The sequence below is a fragment of the Mesoplodon mirus genome (genome assembly GCF_964341445.2).
Source record: "Mesoplodon mirus genome assembly, chromosome: 16".
Lineage (NCBI taxonomy): Eukaryota > Metazoa > Chordata > Mammalia > Artiodactyla > Ziphiidae > Mesoplodon > Mesoplodon mirus.
The window spans coordinates 43754466-43780280 of NC_138992.1; the positions used below are offsets into that span (position 1 = coordinate 43754466).

The window sequence follows — 25815 nt, forward strand, 5'->3', positions numbered from 1 at the left end:
AGAGAAACACACAAACAAAAATGATACTGTTTTTCACATAACAAAATGGCAAATTTTAAAAATAGTAATAATCAGAGATGACAATGATGAGAGTAAATATTAATTGGTATAGCTTTTCAGATTGATATTTGGCAAAAATATTTTAATCCAGTGATTCCATAACTAGGAATTGATCTCAAAGAAATCATCAGGGATGCAAACTAGAGCATAGGAATAAAAAAAATCTTCAATGAGCTGTGTATAATTGTGAAATACCACAAACCACCTCAATAACAGGACTTAGATAATTTATTACACTTCTATATATTGAGCTACTATTCAGCCATTCCTTGATTAAGAGCAAGAATATTAAGAATAGGAATACTCTCATTATAAAACATTAATGTAATTCAGTATAGAACATTACATTGTAGGAGACCAGAATATGCCACTCCAAAATAGGCCTCTTTGGTATAAGAATTATTTTTAGCTTATTTTTTTGAGAAACAACAGATACGGGGAACCTCTGAGAACAGTGTAAGTTACCCTTTCATAGAGAAATTTATATTTATATAGAAAAACTTTGTTTGCAAGGGTGACTTCCCCTCAGTACCAGGAAGAAAAACATGACTCTAATTCACAAGAGATTCTTACCAATGGAGAAGGCACCGATTTAAATCTGCATAATAAACCTTACCCATGTTCACTGTATTTTTCATGGTCACCTTCTCATAACGTGATTCCCCCAAATCTTATTCCTTTGTTTTAACTGAAGATGGTATTTAAACCCAAATCCTAGCCTCTTCTTTTGAGTCACTAATCCCGGAGTTTCTCCCATGTGTATATGAAATATACATGCTAATAAACTTGTTTGTTTTTCTCTTGTTAGTCTTTTGTTACAGGAGCCCCAGCTCCTCAAGGATAGAAGGAAAATATACTTTTCCTCCTCTACAATATAAAATTAAATGAAATGAAGTATGGTTGCTCTCAACTTCATTAACAAGACATTGATTTCTTATAAAACTCCAATAGGGGGCTTCCCTGGTGGCACAGTGGTTGAGAGTCCGCCTGTCGATGCAGGCGACATGGGTTCGTGCCCCGGTCCGGGAAGATGCCACATGCCGCGGAGCAGCTGGGCCCGTGATCCATGGCCGCTGAGCCTGCGCATCCAGAGCCTGTGCTCCGCAACGGGAGAGGCCACAACAGGAGAGTCCCGCGTACCGCAAAATAAATAAATAAATAAATAAATAGAAACTCCAATAAGATGTGACTTCCTGAGCAGTCACAGAGGGGAATTATTAGGATAATATGTTGAAACTGGACACATGTTCCTCTCTCAGGTTCAAGTGACTTTTAATAACTGATTGTCTGCTATTGGGACTCCAGACCCCAATTTTGACCAAGCCTCTGATTTGATCTATACCAGGGTTCACAATATGGAAAGAATGTGGTAAGGTGTACTGTTGTTACACTGGGCCACAAGCCTGGTAGATGGCTTCCATTAGAAGTTAGCAACATATCTGGTCACAGAAAAATTCAAGCTATTTTTTTCCAACCATGTTCCCAAATTTTACCATATTTAATTGTTTATTACAAAGAATTGCTCCCCAAATTAGTAGGTTTTACTAATTAGTTTCATACCCTTAATCACATTAAAAATGTCCTAAAAGATTTTATTTAAGCCCAAGTTGCTTTAAAATAGAAAAATCTCAGCATTGTAATTAACCAAATTTTACTATGTGAAACACACACCCAAAATATATGAACAAAGACATACGGAAAAACTCACATAAAAGAATCCAAGTGGTCCAGATATATATGGCATTTTCATTCCCAAGAGATATTTGACTTGTGAAGTCACGACATGGGTGGCAGCCCCAGTTGTCATCGCACTGATCACAGGCTCTGTAAGCAGGAATGTGGCACTACCCAGTTGTAGCACAAACATGGCCACCTAAGAGGACAAAGGAAGATGAAACTTCCCAAGCTTCCTAGAAGGATTAATATCTGACACATTTTCATTTTCAATACACAGACATAGGACACTGATGTGAAATGTGCTCTTTAAATTTTATATATTCAATAGCTTGAGTTTTCTTGAGAACATTACTAGTTTCCAAGATTTCCCAGATGTTTTGGGGTACAATTACAAGTGCTTCAGTTAAAGTTAACACAGTTTTTTTCTGAATATTGACTTTTTTTCTCTTTTCCTCATCATATATGTTACAAAAAAAGGAAATATGTTCAAATCAGTTAATATATGGGGTTCTATGGGGAAAAATAAAATTTGCATTATCATATCTATAATTTTTTAAAAATCTAGGGCTTCCCTGGTGGCGCAGTGGTTGCGAGTCCAACTGCCAATGCAGGGGGCACGAGTTTGTTGCCCTGAGCCAGGAAGATCCCACGTGCCACGGAGTGGCTGGGCCCGTGAGCCATGGCCACTGAGCCTGCGCGTCTGGAGCCTGTGCTTCGCAACGGGAGAGGCCACAACAGTGAGAGGCCCAAGTACCGCAAAAAAAAACAAAAACAAAAATAAATAAATAAAAATCCAAAGGACATGATTCACTACTTTACACCCAGTAGGCTTAAAACTTCAAAAGCATTGAGGAGAAAAAGCCATTTCTTGAGTTTTTGCCAGGTTCTGAGAAATGGAAACCTACTGTTTTGACTAGATACTCTATCAAGTAGCTGTAAAGGGCAAATATGAATAGGAAAACACCACGACTTATGTGTATATGGAGAAGAGCAAAAGACAGAAATAGGTTAAAGGAATATGCCTTAAGAAACCCAGGAATCAGTAGGAAAGTCATTCTCCTTAAACTTTTCCTTTCTGCTCCTAGCATCATGCTCCATTGCAAAACTATTTCATGGCCAGACAAAATAATCTCATCTGAGTAGAAGCTGTGCATTGAGTTCTGCTGGGCAAAAGATGGCAGCAAAAATCAATTCTCTTTTCTCTACTAACTACTAACATTGCAATGATTAGTGTAGAGAAAGAACTTTTAGGAGATGGCCCACTCTTTGACTGAATGCATCCATGTAAACTCAGACATAGAGATTTGCTGTTTTGAAAGTAACATTAAATTACATTCATGAATATCCACACTGGAAAATGAACACAAAGCGAGTCACGCTGATATATCCTCTTAATGTGTTAATTATAATATTTAGGTCAGGTCTTAAAATTCTTGTTGGAAAATAAGATTAACTATTAAAGAAATCAAAGGAAAGAATAACAATGAGATCTCCTTCTATCAAGAGTTCACAGTGATAAAAATGAAAAGTATAAAGTGCTATCTAAGTACCACCAGAGCATACATTGCAAAATATATAATTTCCATCATATCACAATGTCCCTTGGCCAAAAGCAGTAATACTCTAAACTTGTATTAGGGTGGAGTTTTCTGGGCTCAAATCTGAAAACTTAAGTTCTGATTCTGGCTCTACCACATCCTAGTTTTTGTGACTATAGAAAATCTGTTAAAAATTTCCAAGCTTCATGATCTATAAATAATTAGAATGATGTCTGCCCTATTGATATTGCAGAATTGTTGTAAAATGAATGTGAATTAACATATGAAAGACCTTTGAAACCTGTAAAATGTGCAACATATGCGATGTATGTTGAATGTCATAAGGTGCCGTATATATTTACCCAGCATGGAAAACTAGCTACGAGATTTCAAAATGTAGAAAAGGCCACACCATATTTTCCATTTCTGGAGAACATGAACAAATTTATCAGTGCAGAAAGAAATGTATTTGAACTGTTTATATCTATGTGTCAGTTTGTCCAATAGAAATGTCCCAAGGGAAATACCCAATAAATCAATAGTATGGGTACAGTTGGAACACACTGATTCATAGTGTGTTGATCTTCATCCTGAAAACACAATTAGTTAAGAAAAATACTGAACCATTTTTTCCCAAGTATCTTTCTACTAGTTAGTTGCAAATTATGACACTAACTCTTAAAGGCCATGAGGATGAAATTAGCATATTATTGGGGTAAGATGAACTCCAGAGAGTTGGATTTTCGTTTCAGCTAAATGCAGTATACAAGCAATCCAAATCTTTGAAATTGTGAAACCTGTTTGCATATATGGAATTTTATGCATACATGGAATGTTAGAAAGTTCTTATCTGTATGACAATAAATCTTATTTTCATTTATTTTGAGAAGCAAACTCCTTTGGGATGCCTCGTATAGATCATCACCATTTTACTTTCTGGTTTTTATTTGTTTCCTACCCAGCATCTAATTAAAAGGGTTAATGATTTCTCATGTCTGAGAAACAAACATCACCTAACCTGAAGTGATACACCAACAACTTCCAGCTAACCACCATCTTCTAGTAGCAACTTCTTTGTCATTTCCACAACCTGAAAGTTACAAATGGAAGGGTATGGGAAAAATTCAAGATATAAAGAGTTCAACCCTTTCAAATGTTCAAAATATATGTACCTACCTTACAATATAAATCAAAAAGATTTAAAACGTATCCAAAGACTCAAAGTATTTTTGTAATATTCTACTCGTGCAGTTTTATACTTTAAAAAAACTCTTCCCAGCAACAAATAAATTCCTAAAATGGATAATTCTTGACTTTGGAAGTTCAACAAGCCCCTTAAGACCTCATTTCTGATACAAAATATTGTGTATGTAAAGGATGATTGCAAACATGTGAGATTTAGTCAAAGAGAAATTACTTTCTTCTGGATGACAACATTCTCCATAACCCAAAACAATGGCAGACATTTTAAGAAGGAAAAAGAGGAAGAGGAGGAGGGGGAGGGATAGGACAAGGTGGAGAAAGAGAAGAAGGAGAAATTTAAGAACTTCCCTTTCCCCAGCGCCCAAATCTCAACAGTTTATTCACATCAAAATTAGGGATCTAGCATACAGAGGCTGAGGTATACAGGTTGAAGGCAGCAAGTACCTGTGCAACACAGGCTTTGTTAAGAGGTGGCCACAGATGGAACTGTTGTTCTCAAGATTTTTCTGGAATTTAAGTATGTAAAATAAGGATCCTTCTAGAATATTTCGCTTGGAGGCCTAGTGTTTAAATTTTATGCCAATGTTAAACAATTTTTAAGCTAATGACTTAATAAAGAGCTACATCAATGCCTTTTACTAATAATAGGAATGATGATAATTCTAATCTGGCTAGCTAATTCCCAAAAACTTGCCCATGCAACATTTTATGGGAAAATAAATTTCTTACAATATATTTCAGCTGTTTGTAGTAATGTTGATGTTCTGGGCTAATGCTGAAAACCTCTGACACACATTATTAAGGTTCACTAGCATGATACTATTTGGTAATGCTTTTATAAACACCATATGCTCTATATAAATTGAATGTATGTCAGATTTCAGGCCATTTTTTGCACGTGGCCTTCAAGTAGTGAAAAAAGAAAAGAGTGCATAGCAAACAACTATACTACCTAAGTGGATGGAATATTGCATGCATTTCAGGTTTTGTCAGTTTGTCTGCAATCTGGCTCTCCCATTATACCAAATCACTTATTTGTTTGTTCAGTGAATATTTATTGAATGCCTACTAGGGGCAAGACACAAAATTGTTGCAGAATACAGAGATAAAGATATAGCTCACACTTTGAAAGACCTTATAAGCTGAGATGAAATGCTGATGTTGGGAGCAGGAAATGTTAATCAGGAGCATAAAGAACTGTAATGTAGGTGTTAATAGGAAGGTAAGGTCTAAGAAGCTGTTTGAGTGGGAGCTAAAAATCTAAAAGCCCTTTGTTCTCTACTGAGTATGGTATGCAGGTGTGAGGGAGAGAGGTAAATTGCTCGTGATAATAGGAGAACAACTGAGTACTGTGTAGGGATATGGCAGAAAAAACCTCTCTGTGGCAAGAGAACATGAGACAAAACTGTCAGATGGATACCTATGAGGTTATATGCTGTGGAATTCAGAATATAAAGCTCTTCTCTATACTATTCAGTAACAAAAAGGAATGGACTATCAAGCCATGCAAAGACATGGATGAATCTTAAATGAATATTGTAAGCAAATGAAGACAGTCTGGAAAGGCCACATACTGCATGATTCCATTTACATGACATTCTAGAAAAGGCAAAACTATAGAGACAGGAAGCAGATCAGTAGTTGCCAGGGGCTTGGGTGTCGAAAAGTATGTAAAAGGTGAAACATAGGGAACTTTTTAGGATGGTGAAACTATTCTGTATGATACTATAAGGGCGTATATATGACATTAAGCATTTGTCAAAACCCATGAACCTTAATGTGTGCAAATATTTAGAAAATCATTTGGAGGTCAGGAGACCCCAGGATGGAATGTAGAATGTGTCAAAGAATCTAACTGATGACCAATGCATCATTTACTCTCTATATATGTTTTGCCTTTTCTAGAGTGTCACTTAAATGGACTCATACAATATACAGATTTTTCAGACTTGCTAAATGTATGAACAAACCCCACTGAAAGGAATGCAGAAAACGTACTCATGTGAATAACTCTGGAAATTGGTAAAGAATATAAAACCAAAGGCAAAAAAGAAACACTGTACTTGAGTTGATAAAGTTATTTCCCATGGGAGTAGAGGTTAACAATTCTGAAACCACTATAAATATACACCGGAATTGAAAAATCAAGTAAATGGATGGTAGTCAGTGGGAGCAAGGTTTCTCACTATTGCATAAGTTATAGACAAGCAAGGAGAGAAGGCTAGAATGATTAGTATGGGAGGGATAAGAGTTGCAGACATCAGTAGGAAACCCTGTTTAGTTTAACACAGATACAGATGGATACATTTAGAAATATATAGGTATGTTTACATACTTTTGTTGATATACACACATATATGTCCTTGCTGTGTCAGCTGAAAGGGCTTAGAAGCAAACAACACCCCTGTGGCACACCTCACACCCAGATATTAATCTCTAATACCATTGTCCAATGAAAGAAACCAGATCTCCTTAGAAGAATGGCTGGGGATACGGAGGAAGATGGCGGAAGAGTAAGACGCCCCACAGATACATCAGAAATTCATCTACACGTGGAACAACTCCTACAGAACACCTACTGAATGCTGACAGAAGACCTCAGACCCCCCAAAAGGCAAGAAACTCCCCACATACCTGGATAGGGCAAAAGAAAAAAGAATAAACAGAGACAAAAGGATAGGGATGGGACCTGCACCAGTGGGAGGGAGCCGTGAAGGAGGAAAGGTTTCCACACACTAGAAGCCCCTTCGCGGGCGGAGACTGCAGGTGGCGGAGGGGGAAAGCTTCGGAGTAGCCGAGGAGAGCTCAGCAACAGGGGTGCGGAGGGCAAAGCGGAGAGATTCCCGCACAGAGGATCGGTGCCCTCAGGCACTCACCAGCCCAAGAGTCTTGTCTGCTCGGCCGCCGGGGTGGGCGGGGCTGGAAGCTGAGGCTCGGGAAACGGGTTTCGGTTGGAGTGCAGGGAGAGGACTGGGGCTGGCGGCAGGAAGAGAGCCTGAAGGGGTTGGTGTGCAACGGCTAGCCCGGAAGGAGTCCGGGGAAAAAGTCTGGAGCTGCCGAAGGGGCAAGAGTCTTTTTCTTCCCTTTTGTTTCCTGGTGCACGAGGAGAGGCATTAAGAGAGCTGCTTAAAGAAGCTCCAGAGATGGGCGCAAGCTGCGGCTAAAGGCGTGGACCCGGGAGACGGGCGTGGGACGCTGGGACTGCTCCAGCCGCCGCCACAAGGCCTATGTGCGAGCGCAGGTCACTGTCCACCACCCCCCCTTCGGGGGAGCCTGTGCAGCCCGCTACTGCCGGGGTCCCCAGGGACGGCTTCCCCGGGAAAGCACACGGGGCGCCTCGGGCTGGTGCAACATCATGCCGGCCTCTACCGCCACAGGCCCGCCCCACACGGTGTGCCCTTCCCTCCCCTCTGCCTGAGTGAGCCAGAGCCCCTGAATCAGCGGCTCCTTTAAACCCATCCTGTCTGAGCGAAGAACAGATGCCCTCCGGCGACCTATGCGCAGAGGCGGGGCCAGGTCCAAGGCTTAGACCCGGGAGCTGTGAGAGCAGAGAAGAGACAGGGAAATCTCTCTGTGCAGCCTCGGAGGCAGCGGATAAAAGCTCCATGGTCCGCTTGATGTGCCCTGTGTCTGTGGAGTGCATGAATGGACAGCGAATCATCCTAAATTGAGGAGGTGGACTTTGAGGACAAGATTAAAGATTTTTTCCCCTTTTCCTCTTTTTACAACGAATTATCCCAAATTTAAGAGGTGGACTGAGAGCAAGATTTTCGATTTGTTTCCCCCTGTTCTCTTTTTGTGAATGTGTATGTGTATGCTTCTGTGTGAGATTTTCTCTGTATAGCTTTGCTTCCACCATAGGTCCCAGGGTTCTATCCGTCCATTTTTTTTTTTTTTTTTGGTTTTGTTTTTCAAAAATTACTTTTTAATTTTTAATAATGCAACTATATTTTATACTTTATTCTATTTTACTTTATCTTCTCTCTTTCTTTTTTCCTACCTTCCCTTCCTCCCTCCCTCCCTCCACCCCTTTCTTACTTTCTTTCTTTCCTTCCTCCCTCCCTCCCTCCTGTCTGTCCTTCTTTCTTTCCTTCCCCCCTCCCTTCTTCCTTTCACTCTTTCTTTTTCTTCCCTTCCTCCCTCCCTCCTTTCTTCCTTTCTTTCTTTCTTTCTTTCTTTCTTTCTTTCTTTCTTTCTTTCTTTCCATCCTTCCTCCCTCCCTCTCTCCTTTCATTCTTTCTTTCTTCCTTCCTTCCTTTCTTTCCTTCTTCCTTTCTCTCTCTATTTCTTTCTTCTACTAATTCTTTCTTTCTATTTTTCTCCCTTTTATTCTGAGCTGGGTAGATGAAAGGCTCTTGGTGCTGCAGCCAGGAGTCAGTGCTGTGCCTCTGAAGTGGGAGAGCCAACTTCAGGACACGGGTCCACAAGAGACCTCCCAGCTCCACATAATATCAAGTGGCAAAAATCTCCCAGAGATCTCCATCTCAACACCAGAACCCAGCTTCAGTCAACGACCAGCAAGCTACAGTGCTGGTCACCCTATGCCAAGCAACTAGCAAGACAGGAACACAACCCCACCCATTAACAGAGAGGCTGACTAAAAACATAAGGCCACAGGCACCCCAAAACACACCACCAGACGTGGACCTGTCCACCAGAAAGATAAGATCGAGCCTCAACCACCAGAATACAGGCACTAGCCCCCCCACCAGGAAGCCTACAAAACCTACTGAAACAACCTTAGCCACTGGGGACAGAAACCAAAAACAACAGGAACTACGAATCTGCAGCCTGAAAAAAGGAGACCCCAAACACAGTAACATAAGCAAAATGAGAAGACAGAAAAACAAACAGCAGGAGAAGGAGCAAGATAAAAACCTACCAGACCTAACAATGAAGAGCTAATAAGCAGTCTACCTGAAAAAGAATTCAGAATAATGATAGTAAAGATGATCCAAGATTCTATTTCCATGATCGAATATCTTGGAAATAGAATAGACAAAATGCAAGAAACAGTTAACAAGGACCTAGAAGAAATAAAGATGAATCAAGCATCAATTAAAAACACAATAAATGAAATGAAAAATACTCTAGATGGGATCAATAGCAGAATAACTGAGGGAGAAGAACGGATAAGTGAGGTGGAAGGGAAAATAGTGGAAATAACTGATGCAGAGCAAAATAAAGAAAAAAGAATGAAAAGAACAGAGGACAGTCTCAGAGACCTCTGGGACAACATTAAATGCACCAACATTCGAATTATAGGAGTTCCAAAAGAAGAAGAGAAAGAGAAAGGGACTGAGAAAATATTTGAACAGATTATAGTTGAAAACTTCGCTAATATGGGAAAGGAAATAGTTAACCAAGTCCAGGAGGCACAGAGAGTCCCATACAGAATAAATCCAAGGAGAAATACGCCAAGACACATATTAATCAAACTGTCAAAAATTAAACACAAAGAAATCATATTAAAAGCAGCAAGGCAAAAACAACAAATAACACACAAGGGAATCCCCATCAGGATAACAGCTGATCTCTCAGCAGAAACTCTACAAGCCAGAAAGGAGTGGCAGGACATAATTAAAGTGATGAAGGAGAAAAACCTGCAACAAAGATTACTCTACCCAGCAAGGATCTCATTCAGATTTGATGGAAAAATTAAAAAGTTTACAGACAAACAAAAGCTGAGAGAGTTCAGCACCACCAAACCAGCTTTACAACAAATGCTAAAGGAACTTCTCTAGGCAAGAAACACAACAGAAGGAAAAGACCTACAATAACGAACTCAAAACAATTAAGAAAATGGGAATAGGAACATACATATCGAAATGACCTTAACTGTAAATGGACTAAATGCTTCCACCAAAAGACACAGATTGGCTGAATGGATACAAAAACAAGACCCATATATATGCTGTCTACAAGACACCCACTTCAGACCTAGAGACACATACAGATTGAAAGTAAGGGGACGGAAAAAGATATTCCATGCAAATGGAAACGAAAAGAAAGTTGGAGTAGCAATTCTCATATCAGACAAAATAGACTTTAAAATAAAGACTACTAGAAGAGACAAAGAAGGACACTACATAATGATCAAGGGATCGATCCAAGAAGAAGATATAACAATTGTAAATATTTATGCACCCAACATAGGAGCACCTCAATACATAAGGCAAATACTAACAGCCATAAAAGGGGAAATCGACAGTAACACACTCATACTAGGGGACTTTAACACACCACTTTCACCAATGGACAGATCATCCAAAATGAAAATAAATAAAGAAACACAAGCTTTACATGATACATTAAACAAGATGGACTTAATTGATATTTATAGGACATTCCATCCAAAAACAACAGAATACACATTTTTCTCAAGTGCTCATGGAACATTCTCCAGGATAGATCATATCTTGGGTCACAAATCAAGCCTTGGTAAATTTAAGAAAATTGAAATTGTATCAAGTATATTTTCTGACCACAATGCTAAGAGACTAGACATCAATTACAGGAAGAGATCTGTAACAAATAGAAACACATGGAGGCTAAACAATACACTACTCAATAACGAAGTGATCACTGAAGAAATCAAAGAGGAAATAAAAAAATACCTAGAAACAAATGACAATGGAGACACGATGACCCAAAACCTATGGGACACAGGAAAAGCAGTTCTAAAGGGGAAGTTTATAGCAATACAATCCCACCTTAAGAAACAGGAAATATCTCGATTAAACAACCTGACCCTGCACCTAAAGGAATTAGAGAAAGAAGAACAAAAAACCTCCAAAGTTAGTAGAAGGAAAGAAATCATAAAGACCAGATCAGAAATAAATGAAAAAGAAATGAAGGAAACCATAGCAAAGATCAACAAAATTAAAAGCTGGTTCTTTGAGAAGATAAACAAAATTGATAAACCATTAGCCAGACTCATCAAGAAAAACAGGGAGAAGACTCAAATCAATAGAATTAGAAATGAAAAAGGAGAAGTAACAACTGACACTGCAGAAATACAAAAGATCATGAGAGATTGCTACAAGAAACTCTATGCCAATAAAATGGACAACCTGGAAGAAATGGACAAATTCTTAGAAATGCACAACCTGCCAAGACTGAATCAGGAAGAAATAGAAAATATGAATAGACCAATCACAAGCACTGAAATTGAAACTGTGATTAAAAATCTTCCAACAAACAAAAGCCTAGGACCAGATGGCTTCACAGGCGAATTCTATCAAACATTTAGAGAAGAGCTAACACCTATCCTTCTCAAACTCTTCCAAAATATAGCAGAGGGAGGAGGACTCCCAAACTCATTCTACAAGGCCACCATCACCTTGATACCAAAACCAGGCAAGGATGTCACAAAGAAAGAAAACTACAGGCCAATATCACTGATGAACATAGATGCAAAAATCCTCAACAAAATACTAGCAAACAGAATCCAACAGCACATTAAAAGGATCATACACCCTGATCAAGTGGGGTTTATTCCAGGAATGCAAGGATTCTTCAATATATGCAAATCAATCAATGTGATACACCATGTTAACAAACTGAAGAAGAAAAACCATATGATCATCTCAACAGATGCAGAGAAAGCTTTTGACAAAATTCAACACCATTTATGATAAAAACCCTGCAGAAAGTAGGCATAGAGGGAACTTTCCTCAACATAATAAAGGCCATATATAACAAACCCACAGCCAACATCGTCCTCAATGGTGAAAAACTGAAACCATTTCCACTAAGATCAGGAACAAGACAAGGTTGCCCACTCTCACCACTCTTATTCAACCTAGTTTTGGAAGTTTTAGCCACAGCAATCAGAGAAGAAAAGGAAATAAAAGGAATCCAAATTGGAAAAGAAGAAGTAAAGCTGTCACTGTTTGTAGATGACATGATACTATACATAGAGAATCCTAAAGATGCTACCAGAAACCTACTATAGCTAATCAATGAATTTGGTAAAGTAGCATGATACAAAATTAATGCACAGAAATCTCTGGCATTCCTGTACACTAATGATGAAAAATCAGAAAGTGAAATCAAGAAAACACTCCCATGTACCATTGCAACAAAAAGAATAAAATATCTTGGAATAAACCTACCTAAGGAGAAAAAAGCCCTGTATGCAGAAAATTATAAGACACTGATGAAAGAAATTACAGATGATACAAATAGATGGAGAGATATACCATGCTCCTAGATTGGAAGAATCAATATTGTGAAAATGACTCTACTACCCAAAGCAATCTACAGATTCAATGCAATCCCTATCAAACTACCACTGGCATTTTTCACAGAACTAGAACAAAAAATTTCAAAATTTGTTTGGAAAAACAAAAGACCCCGAATAGCCAAAGCAATCTTGAGAATGAAAAACGGATCTTGAGCAATCAGGCTCCCTGACTTCAGACTATACTACAAAGCTACAGTAATCAAGACAGTGTGTTACTGGCACAAAAACAGAAAGATAGATCAATGGAGCAGGATAGAAAGCCCAGAGATAAAACCACGCACATATGGTCAACTTATGTTTGATAGAGGAGGCAGGAATGTACAGTGGAGAAAGGACAACCTCTTCAATAAGTGGTGCTGAGAAAACTGGACAGGGACATGTAAAAGTATGAGATTAGATCACTCCCTAACACCATACACAAAAATAAACTCAAAATGGATTAAAGACCTAAATGTAAGGCCAGACACTATCAAACTCTTAGAGGAAAACATAGGCAGAACACTCTATGACATAAATCACAGCAAGATCCTTTTGGATCCACCTCCTAGAGAAATGGAAATAAAAACAAAGATAAACAAATGGGACCTAATGAAACTGAAAAGCTTTTGCACAGCAAAGGAAACCATAAACAAGACCAAAAGACAACCCTCAGAATGGGAGAAAATATTTGCAAATGAAGCAACTGACAAAGGATTAATCTCCAAAATTTATAAGCAGCTCATGCAGCTCAATAGCAAAAAAACAAACAACCCAATCCAAAAATGGACAGAAGACTTAAATAGGCATTTCTCCAAAGAAGATATACAGACTGCCAACAAACACATGAAAGAATGCTCATCATTAATCATTAGAGAAATGCAAATCCAAACTACCATGAGATATCATCTCACACCAGTCAGAATGGCCATCATCAAGAAATCTAGAAACAATAAATGCTGGAGAGGGTGTGGAGAAAAGGGAACACTCTTGCACTGCTGGTGGGAATGTGAATTGGTACAGCCGCTATGGAGAACAGTATGGAGGTTCCTTAAAAAACTACAAATAGAACTACCATATGACCCAGCAATCCCACTACTGGGCATATACCCTGAGAGAACCATAATTCACAATGACTCATGTACTACAACATTCATTGCAGCTCTATTCACAATAGCCCGGAGATGGAAACAACCCAAGTGTCCATCATCAGATGAATGGATAAAGAAGATGTGGCACATATATACAATGGAATATTACTCAGCCATAAAAGGAAACAAAACTGAGCTATTTGTAATGAGGTGGATAGACCTAGAGTCTGTCATACAGAGTGAAGTAAGTCAGAAAGGGAAAGACAAATACCATATGCTAACACATATATATGGAATTTAAGAAGAAAAAAATGTCATGAAGTACTTGGGGTAAAACAGGAATAGAGACACAGACCTACTGGGGGTGGTCTTGGGGATTTGGGGGGGGCTGTGATGGGGCGGGGGAGAGGCATGGATATGTATACACTGCCGGGCGTGGGGTGGATGGATGGTGAGAGGAGGCTGCGTGGTGCGGGGGGATCGGCTCGGTGCTTTATGTCCACCTGGAGGGGTGGGATGTGGAGGGTGGGAGGGAGGGAGACGCAGGAGGGAGGGGATGTGGGAACAGATGTATATGTATGACTGATTCACTTTGTTGTAAAGCAGAGACTAATAAAAAAAAATGAAGAAGAATGGCTGATTCTCGGACTAGGGTAGGAAGTATACACTATGAGCCTAGATCATCTTGTAGTGCCAGAAAGTGAAAAAAAACTCCAAAATTAAATAACAAACAAATAAGTAAATAAGTGGGAATATATTAAGGAGGGACATAGAAGCCAACTGAAAAAAAGCTCCCAATGTTCAAAGCTAGAACAATCTGAAGAACAACATAAAATAGTACTGAATTATAATCCAAAGGATAAAGTAAACATTCTTGAATCCATACTGATATAAATGATTGATTAAATTTTAAAATGGGAGAGCTGGAAAATTACTGTTCAGAAGAATTCCAGTAATTTATGTAGATAATCCCCACTCTTTATCTTAACTCTCCTTTAACATAACTCTCACATGTTAAGAGTGGGCTGTGCATATTGACTTCTTTCCAAAAACTGCAGTATGGAAAAGTGGAAAATGAGTAACTTAGAGAAACCTAACAAACTAACACTAGTTCAACCAGGTCATCCAGGTTAACATTAAGAGTGATAAGTTATGTTGATAGTCTATACTATTAATAAGATATGATGAGAATATCACTCTGTCTCTCTCATTTTCCTCCCAAAATACCACAACCCCAGTTTAATCATAAGAAAAACATCAGACAAATCCCAATTGAGGGACATTCTAGAGAATACTGACCAGTAGTCCTCACAACTGTCAAGATCATCAAACACAAGAAATGTCTCAGACATTTTCACAGTTAAGAGGAGCCTACCGGGAGACAAGACAACCAAATGTAATGTGGTATATCAGATGGGATCCTGGAACAAAAAAAGAACATTAGGTAAAATTTAAGGAAATCTGATTACCATATATGGACTTTACTTAACAGCAAGGTATCAATCTGATTCATCAGTTGTGACTAATACACCATGCTAATGTAGATATTAATAATAAGGGAAACTGCGGGTAGGTGGGGTATGTGGCAACTGTGTGTACTATCCTTGCAGCTTTACTGAAAATCAAAAATTACTCTAAATCAATATTTGTTTAAAAAAAGAAAGAAAGAAAGAAAAGAAAAGAAAACCTCCTCTACCTCTCTCACAGAGACTTCAGGTAATTCTACATTTCTCCAACATGCATGTGTTGTTTAATATGAATTCCTGAGTTCTGCATACATGGGGACAGGGGAAAAGAGGGACTCTAGAAGCTCCAGGCAGCTGGGTTTCAGAGGCATGATATGTGTAAATAACCACACCAAGACAAGTCTGCACACATATAAAAGAGAGGAATAGAAAACGTGCCACTAGTTTTCAGAAGGAGAATGAAATACTGCTGTACAGGGATAAAATTTTATCTTGACACTTAAGGAATCCAAGAAGAAAGAAGTTATTAGAAAGAATTTCATAAAGAGGGAAGAATATTAGTATAAAGCAGGACAGCATGGGATATGCTTAGAAGACACGACGTTGTTAGTTTAGAAGAACAACTAGCCAAAAGGGAGTAATAAAAAATAAAGCAAGACATTTTGAAGTCAAAGTATGGAGCACCTTAAAAGTAGTGAAAAGAGAGTTTTCCAGGTGTGAGGGACATCATTCTTCCATACATTTATTAAGCACTTAATTTTGCAAACAAGTGTGGTTCAAAACACTGGCTCAAAAATCAGAGCTGTGCTTTGGTAGGATCAATCTGATGATAAAATGTGTAACAACTAGCTGGTTTAAAATGTTAGTATGAGAAGAGTAGCAAGAGGAAAAAGGACCAAAGCAGCTAAACTGGACATAGCAGGAATGGAGAACAGATATGAGACAAATATTGGATTATCCAGTATGCAGACTTATCATATGCTTAGGAAACAAACACAAATTATTTTTATTTGATTTTTTATTGTGGAATATATCAGAAATTCACAGGGCTTAAGAATTATTTTATATGGAATTGCATGTTTGAAGGCAGCCTCATAATCTTTTCAGTTCTCAGAATTTTCTAGGAAAAAAAAAAGCCTCTAAAGCAAGAGGCAGTGAGAATCAGAACTGCTAGGGATGGACAACAATTTGACTCTTCTGCCTTCCATTCTGCCCTAGCTAAAGAAAATGACAAAGATTTAAAATGGGGTGATTGGAGCATGATATTATTAGCCTTGGTGTGTGCATGTGTCTTCTTGTGAGGGATGGAGGGAGAAAATGATAAATTAGAAAAGGTAAAAATAAAATCTCAATTTAATTTTGGTTATTTGACATAGTCATACTACTAGCATTAAATTGATCTTATTCTTATACAAGTTATTCAACTCATGTTTAATCTGTACCAGCTGTTAGAATTATAGAGCTCGACAGTCTCTGTTCTATAGAAACTAACAGTCCAGAGAGACATTCAAGATGGCAGAAGAGTAAGACGTGGAAATAACCTTCCTTCACACAAATACATCAGAAATACATATACATGTAGAACAGTCCTACGGAACACATATTGATGCTGGCAGAAGACCTCAGACTTCCCAAAAGGCAAGAAACTCCCCACATACCTGGGTAGGGCAAGAGAAAAAAAAGAAAAACAGAGACAAAAGAATAGGGATGGGACCTGTACCACTGGGAGGGAGCTGTGAAGGAGGAAAGGTTTCCACACACTAGGAAGACCCTACACTGGCAGAGATGGGGGGGGTGGAGAAGAAGCTTTGGAGCCACATAGGAAGCACAGCAACAGGGGTGAAGAGAGCAAAGCAGAGAGATTCCTGCACAGAGGACCAGTGCCGACCAGCACTCACCAGCCTGAGAACCTTGTCTGCTCACCTACCAGCTGGAACGGGTGGGGGCTGGGAGCTGAGGCTCGGGATTTGGAGGTCAGATCCCAGGGAGAGGACTGGGGTTGGCTGCGTGAACACAGCCAGAAGGGGATTAGTGCACCACAGCTAGCCAGGACGGAGTGAGTCCAGGAAAAAGTCTGGACGTACCTAAGAGGCAAGAGACCATTGTTTCGGGGTGCACGAGGAAAGAGGATTCAGAGCACTGCTTAAAGAAGCTCCAGAGAGAGGCGCAAGTGGCAGCTATCAGCGCAGACACCAGAGATGGGCACAAAACGCTAAGGCGGCTTCTGCAGCCAACAAGAAGACTGTGTGCAAGCACAGGTCACTATCCACACCTCCCAAGAGCCTGTAGAGCCCGCCACTGCCAGGGTCCCGTGATCCAGGGACAACTTCCCTGGGATAATACACAGCACACCTCAGTCTGTTGCAACGTCACGCTTGTCTCTCCCACCATAGGCTTGCCCCACATTCTGTACCCCTCCCTCCCCCACACCTAAGTGAGCCAGAGCCCCCTAATCAGCACCTCCTTTAACTCCGTCCTGTTTGAGCGAAGAACAGATGCCCTCAGGCGACCTACATGCTGAAGCAGAGCCAAATCCAAAGCTGAATCCCAGGAGCAGTGTGAACAAAGAAGAGAAAGGGAAATCTCTCCCAGCAGCCTCAGGAGCAGTAGATTAAATCTCCACAATCAACTTCATGCCCCTGCATCTGTGGAATAACTGAATAGACAACTAATCATGCCAAAATTGAGTTGGTGGACTTTGGGAGCAATGATATATACATTTTTTTTTCATTCTTCTCTTTTTGTGAATGTGTATGTATATGCTTCTTTGTGTGATTTTGTCTGTATAGTTTTACTTTTACCATTTGTCCTAGGGTTTTGTCTGTCCTTTTTTTTTTTTTTTTAAGTATAGTTTTTAGCGCTTGTTATCATTGCTGGACTTGCTTTTTGGTTTGGTTTCTCTCTTCTTTCTTTATTTTATTTTTTCTTTTTTTATTACTTTATGATTTTTTATTTTTAATAATTATTATTTATTTAAATAACTATTTTATTATTTTTTCTTTCTTTCTTTCTTTCTTTCTTTCTTTCTTTCTTTCTTTCTCCATTTTCTTCTTAGCTGTGTGGCTGAGAGGGTCTTGGTGCTCTGGTCAAGTGTCAGTCCTGTGCATCTGAGGTGGGAGAGCTGAGTTCAGGACACTGGTCCACAAAAGACTTCCTGGCTCCATGTAATATCAAATGGTGAAAGCTCTCTGAGAGATCTCCATCTCAAGGCTAAGACCCAGCTCCACTGAACGACTAGCAAGCTACAGTGCTGGACACCCTATGCCAAACAACTAGCAAGACAGGAACACAACACCAACCATTAGCAAAGAAGCTGTCTGAAATCATAAAAAGGTCAGAGACAGCCCAAAACATACCGCCAGACACGGTCCTGCCAACCAGAAAGAAAAGATCCAGCCTCATCCACCAGAACACAGGCACAAGTCCCCTCCACCAGGAAGCCTACACAACCCACTGAACCAGCATTAGCTACTGGGGCAGACACCAAAAACAACGGGAACTATGAACCTGGAAAAGGAAACCCCAAACACAGTAAGTTAAGCAAAAGGAGAAGACAGAGAAACACACAGCAGATGAAGGAGCAAGGTAAAAACACAACAGACCAAACAAATGAAGAGGAAATAGACAGTCTACTGGAAAAGGAATTCAGAGTAATGATAGTAAAGATGATCCAAAATATTGGAAATAGAATGGAAAAAATACAAGAAACGTTTAACAAGGACCTAGAAGAATTAAAGAGCAAACAAACAATGGTGAACAACACAATAAATGAAATTTAAAATTTTCTAGAAGGAATCAATAGCAGAATACATGAAGCAGAAGGGATAAGTGACCTGGAAGATAAAATAGTGGAAATAATTACCTCACAGCAGAATAAAGAAAAAAGAATGACAAGAATTGAGGACAGTCTCAGAGACTTCTGGGACAACATTCAGTGCACCAACATTCGAATTATAGGGGTCCCAGAAGAAGAAGAGAAAAAGAAAGGCACTGAGAAAATATTTAAAGACATTATAGTTGAAAACTTCTCTAATATGGGAAAGGAAACAGTCAGTCAAAAACAGGAGGTGTAGGGAGTCCCATACAGGATAAATCCAAGGAGAAACATGCTAAACAATTATTAATCAAACTATCAAAAATTAAATATAAAGAAAAATATTAAAAGCAGCAAGGGAAAAACAAGAAATAACATACAAGGGAATCCCCATAAGGTTAACAGCTGATCTTTCAGCAGAAACTCTGAAAGCCAGAAGGGAGTGGCAGGACATATTTAAAGTGATGAAAGGGAAAAAAACTACAAACAACATTACTCTAAATGGCAAGGATCTCATTCAGATTTGACAGAGAAATTAAAACATTTACAGATGAGCAAAAGCTAAGAGAATTCAGCACCACAAAATCAGCTTTATAACAAATGCTAAAGAAACTTCTCTAGGCAGGAAACACAAGAGAAGGAAAAGACCTACAATAGCAATCACAAAAAAAATTAAGAAAATGGTAATAGGAACACACATATTGATAACTACCTTAAATGTAAATGGATGAAATGCTCCAACCAAAAGACATAGACTGGCTGAATGGATACAAATACAACAAATACAACATATACAAGACCCGTATATATGCTGTCTACAAGAGACCCACTTCAGACCTAGGGACACATACATCCTGAAAGTGAGGGGATGAAAAAAGATATTCTATGCAGATTATAATCAAAAGAAAACTAGAGTAGCAATTCTCATAACAGACAAAATAGACTTTAAAATAAAGACTATTACAAGAGACAAAGAAGGATACTACATAATGATCAAGGGATCAATCCATGAAGAAGGTATAACAATTGTAAATATTTATGCACCCAACAGAGGAGCACCTCAATACATAAGGTAAATGCTAAGAGACATAAAAGGGGAAATCAACAGTAACAATATCATAGTATAAGGGATTTTAACACCCCACTTTCACCAATGGACAGATCATCCGAAATGGAATAAGGAAACACAGCTTTAAATGATACATTAAACAAGATGGATTTAATTGATAATTATAGGACATTCCATCCAAAAACAACAGAATACACTTTCTTCTCAAGTGCTCATAGAACATTCTCCAGGATAGATCATATCTTGGGTCACAAATCAAGCCTTGGTAAATTTAAGGTAATCGAAATCATATCAATTACCTTTTCTGATGACAACGTTATGAGACTACATATGAATTACAGGAAAAAATCTGTAAAAAATACAAATGCATGGAGGCTAAACTTAACACTACTTAATAACCAAGAGAACAGTGAAGAAATCAAAGAGGAAATCAAAAAATACTTAGAAACAAATTACAATAAAAACACAATGACCCAAAATCTATGGGATATAGCAAAAGCAGTTCTAAGAGGGAAGTTTATAGCAATACGATCCTACCTCAAGAAACAAGAAACATCTCAAATAAAAAACCTAACCATACACGTAAAGTAATTACAGAAGAAGAACAAAAAAACCCCAAAGTTAGCAGAAGGAAAGAAATCATAAAGATAAGATCAGAAATAAATGAAAAAGAAGTGAAGGAAACAATAGGAAAGATCAATAAAACTAAAAGCTGGTTATTTGAGAAGATAAACAAAATTGATAAACCATTAGCCAAAATCATCAAGAAAAAACGGGAAAAGGCTCAAATCAATTGAATTAGAAATGAAAAAGGAGAAGTAACAACTGACACTGCAGAAATGCAAAGGATCATGAGAGATTATTACAATCAACTACATGCCAATAAAATGGATAACCTGGAAGAAATGGACAAATTCTTGGAAAAGCACAACCTTCTGAGACTGAACAAGGAAGAAATAGAAAGTATAAACATACTTATCACAAGCACTTAAATTGAGACTGTGATTTAAAAGCTTCTAAAAAAAGCCCAGGACCAGACGGCTTCTCAGGTGAATTAATGAAACATTTAGAGAAGAGTTAACACCTATCCTTCTGAAAATCTTCCAAAACATAGCAGAGTGTGGGAAACTCCCAAACTCATATTATGAGGCCAAAATCACCCTGGTACCAAAACCAGACAAAGATGTCACAAAGAAAGAGAACTACAGGCTGATATCACTGATGAACATAGATGTAAAAATCCTCAAAAAAATACCAACAAACAGCACATTAAAAGGATCATACATCACAATCAAGTGGGGTTTATCCCAGAAATGCAAGGATTCTTCAATATACACAAATCAATCAATGTGATATACCACATTAAAAAATTGAAGGATAAAACCATAGGATCATCTCAATAGATGGAGAAAAAGCTTTCAACAAAATTCAACACCCATTTATGATAAATACCCTCCAGAAAGTCGGCATAGAGGAAACCTACCTCCACATAATAAAAGCCATATATGACAAACCCACAGCCAATATCTTTCTCAATGGTGAAAAACTGAAACGATTCCCTCTAAGATCAGGAACAAGACAAGGGTTCCCCCTCTCACCACTATTATTCAACATAGTTTTGGAAGTTTCAGCCACAGCAATCACAGAAGAAAAAAGAATAAAATGAATCCAAATCGGGAAAAGAAGAAGTAAAGCTGTCACTGCTTGCACGTAAAATTATACTCTACATACAGCATCCTAAAGGCTCTACCAGAAAACTACTAGAACTAAGCAATGAATTTCGCAAAGTAGCAGGATACAAAATTAATGCACAGGAACCTCTTGCTTTCCTATATACTAATGACGAAAAATCTGAAAGAGAAATTAAGAAAACACTCCCATTTACCACTGTAATGAAAAGAATAAAATACCTAGGAATAAACCTATCTAAGGAGACAAAATACCTGTATGCAGACAACTCTAAGACACTGATGAAAGAATTTAAAGATGATACAAACAGATGGAGAGATATGCCATGTTCTTGGATTGGAAGGATCAACATTGTGAAAATGACTATACTACCCAAAGGCATCTACAGATTCAAGTCCATCCCTATCAAACTACCACTGGCATTTTTCACAGAACTAGAACAAAAACTTTCCAAATTTGTATGCAAACACAAGAGACCCCAAATAGCCAAAGCAATCATGAGAAAGAAAAGTGGAGCTAGAGGAATCAGGCTTCTGGACTTCAGACTATACTACAAAGCTACAGTAATCAAGACAGTATGGTATTGGCACAAAAGCAGAAATATAGATCAATGGAAGAGAATAGAAAGGCCAGAGATAACCCCCCACACACACACACACATATATATATATATATATATATATATATATATATATATATATATATATATATATATATTTATTTATTTCTTTTTTTTTTTTTTTTTTTTTTGTCTTATGCAGGCCTCTCACTGTTGTGGCCTCTCCAATTGCAGAACACAGGATCCGGACACACAGGCCCAGTGGTCATACCTCATGGTCCCAGCCACTCTGCGGCATGGGGAATCTTCCCAGACTGGGGCACGAACCCATGTCCCCTGCATTGGCAGGCATACTCTCAACTACTGTGCCACCAGGGAAGCCCAGGTCACCTTATTTTTGACAAAGGTGTCAAGAATATACAATGGAGAAAAGACAGCCTCTTCAATAAGTGATGCTGGGAAAACTGGACAGCTACATGTAAAATAATGAAATTAGTACACTCTCTAATGCCATACACAAAAATAAACTCAAAATGGATTAAAGACCTTAATGTAAGGCCAGACACTATAAAATTCTTAAAGGGAAACCTAGGCAGAACTCTCTATGACATAAATCACAGCAAGATCCTTTTTGACCCAACTCCTAGAGAAATGGAAATAAAAACAAAAAGAAACAAATGGAACCAAATGAAACTTAAAAGCTTTTGCACAGCAAAGGAAACCATAAACAGGATGAAAAGACAACCCTCAGAATGGGAGAAAATATTTGCAAATGCAGCAAATAACAAAGGATTAATCTCCAAAATTTACTAGCAGTTCATGCAGCTCAATATCAATAAAACAAACAACCCAAACCAAAAATGGGCAGAAACCCTAAATAAACATTTTTCCAGAGAATATTTACAGATTGCCAATAAACACATGAAATAATGCTCAACATCACTAATCATTAGAGAAATGCAAATCAAAACTACAATGAGGTATCACCTCACACCAGTCAGAATGGCCATCATCAAAAAATCTACAAACGTTAAATACTGGAGAGGGTGTGGAGAAAAGGGAAACATCTTCCACTGTTGGTGGGAATGTAAATTGATACAGACACTATGGAGAACAGTATGGAAGTGCCTTAACAAAACTAAAAAATAGAACTACCATACGACTCAGCATTCCCACTACTTGGCATATACCCTGAGAAAGCCATAATTCAAAAAGAGTCATGTACCACAATGTTCATTGTAGCTCTATTTACAATAGCCAGGATATGGAAGCAACTTAAGTGTCCATCAACAGATGAATGGAAAAAGAAGATGTGGCACATATTTACAATGAAATATTACTCAGCCATAAAAAGAAAGAAAATTGAGTTATTTGTAGTGAGGTGGATGGACCTAGAGTCTGTAATAGAGAGTGAAGTAAATCAGAAAGAGAAAAACAAATACCGTACTCTAACACTTACATATGGAATAATAAAAGAAAGAAAGGTTATGAAGAACCTATGGGCAGTACAGGAATAAAGATGCTGACATAGAGAATGGACTTGAGGACACAGGGAGGGGGAAGGATAACCTGGGACAAAGTCAGAGAGTGGCATGGACTTATATATACTACCAACTGTAAAATAGATAGGTAGAGGGATGCAGCTGCTTAGCACAGGGAGATCAGCACAGTGTTATTCAACCACCTAGAGGGGAGGGTGAGAAGGGGATGCAAGAGGGAGGACATATGGTGATATATGTATATGTATAGCTGATTCACTTTGTCATAAAGCAGAAACTAACACACCATTGTAAAGCAATTACTCTCCTATAAAGATGTTAAAAAATTGGTATTTTTAGCTATTGATTCTAAAAAAATAAAAGAAACTAACAGTCCAGAAAGGAAGGTAAATACATGGAAAATAGTTTCTGGTAGATTGAGAAGTACTGTAATGTAAGTTATGAGCAATGTTTCATAGAGAAAGTAAGGATAATCAGTTAAAACCATATTCAGAGATATCAGTGAAGGTTTGTCTGAGATGATTATATTTAAGCTGAGCCCTGAATGACATACAAGTGTTGTCATATAAACGGCGTTAGAAAGGACCTTGAAGGTCTCAAGAATGGCAAGTACACAGATGTACAGCCAAGTCCATTGCCCTACCAGACAAGTCATACCTAGCACACAGACTACTGTTACTCTTAAGGAGATAAAATGTTGGAGCGAACTAGCACAATGCCTGGCCGGAGCAGGTGCTGGACTGAATTTCTTTGCTTCCTTTCTCAGTATTAGTTTAAAAAGCTGTGTAGGGCCTCCCTGGTGGCGCAGTGGTTGAGAGTCCGCCTACCGATGCAGGGGACACAGCTTCATGCCTTGGTCCGGGAAGATCCCACATGCTGCAGAGCGGCTAGACCCCTGAGCCATACACGCTGGGCCTGCACGTCTGGAGCCTATGCTTCGCAACGGGAGAGGCCACAACAGTGAGAGGCCCGCGTACCGCAAAAAAAAAAAAAAAAAAAAAAAAAAAAAGCTGTGTAGCATAGCACTTAAGAGACTGTATACTTGAGTCCAACTCCTACCCACCAATTCCTAACTATGATATTCTAAATAAGTCGCTTAACTTTCAATATGTTCATCAGTATATTGGGAAGTATAATATTATTTATTTCATAAAATGCTGATGGGGATCAAATATATGAATACATGCAGTAAGCTTAGAACAGAGTTTGGCACATAGTAGGATAATAAATATTATTACTGTTTTTAATATGAGGAATTTTCAATCTATAATTTTAAGGATGTTATAATCCTAAATTTATTAAGTGAATTGTTTCTTAGATTTGCCAGGTACAAACAACAGCTGGAAAGATTTAGAGTAAACAGAGTAATGGCTTCCTGTCTGTAATGTTTGTGAACTAGTAAAACATCATCAAAAGGGACTTTAGATTGTCTTCCCCAGCTTTACAAAAGAATAAATTCGATTTTTCTGGAAGGAGTAAGAATGATGTGTTGAATAAGCAGGTTAAATGAGTTAACATCTTAAATCCTTTCCATACTCATGATACTATTATTTAGAAAATACAAAACAATATTTAGTACAAAATCAAAAGTAAATGGAAAATCTCTTATTGGGTCTGCAGCTGGTTTTTATCATTTGTGAAGATGTAAGACTATGTGTTTCCAGAGTGTACCAGTATGATAATAAAAGGCTCTGTCACTAAACACTCCCACCTATGCCACCCCATGCTTGTGCAACTGTTGAACAAAGGAGCCGTATATCCCCACATCCTCCAGGGCAGAAATCTTGTCCTGTGGTTGCTACAGAAAAGTAAAGCTTGGGGAAATTTCCAAAGGTAAATGGATGGGGGACAATCCCAGACTCCTCTAAGTTCTTGGAAAAAGGAATGGACAAAGTGCCCATTATGGAGAATAATAAGAGCTACAGG

At 38.4% G+C, this 25815-nt stretch overlaps 1 protein-coding gene across 1 annotated transcript in view; it reads right to left on the reverse strand.

The window, feature by feature from the left end:
* Positions 1-25815, reverse strand: part of SLC26A7 (solute carrier family 26 member 7) — a 189035-nt gene that overhangs the window by 95933 nt on the left and 67287 nt on the right. Inside the window, exon 4 of the mRNA XM_082601743.1 lies at positions 1769-1933. Within this exon, the coding sequence (XP_082457869.1) occupies positions 1769-1933 (165 nt within the window). The remainder of the gene's footprint in view (positions 1-1768; positions 1934-25815) is intronic.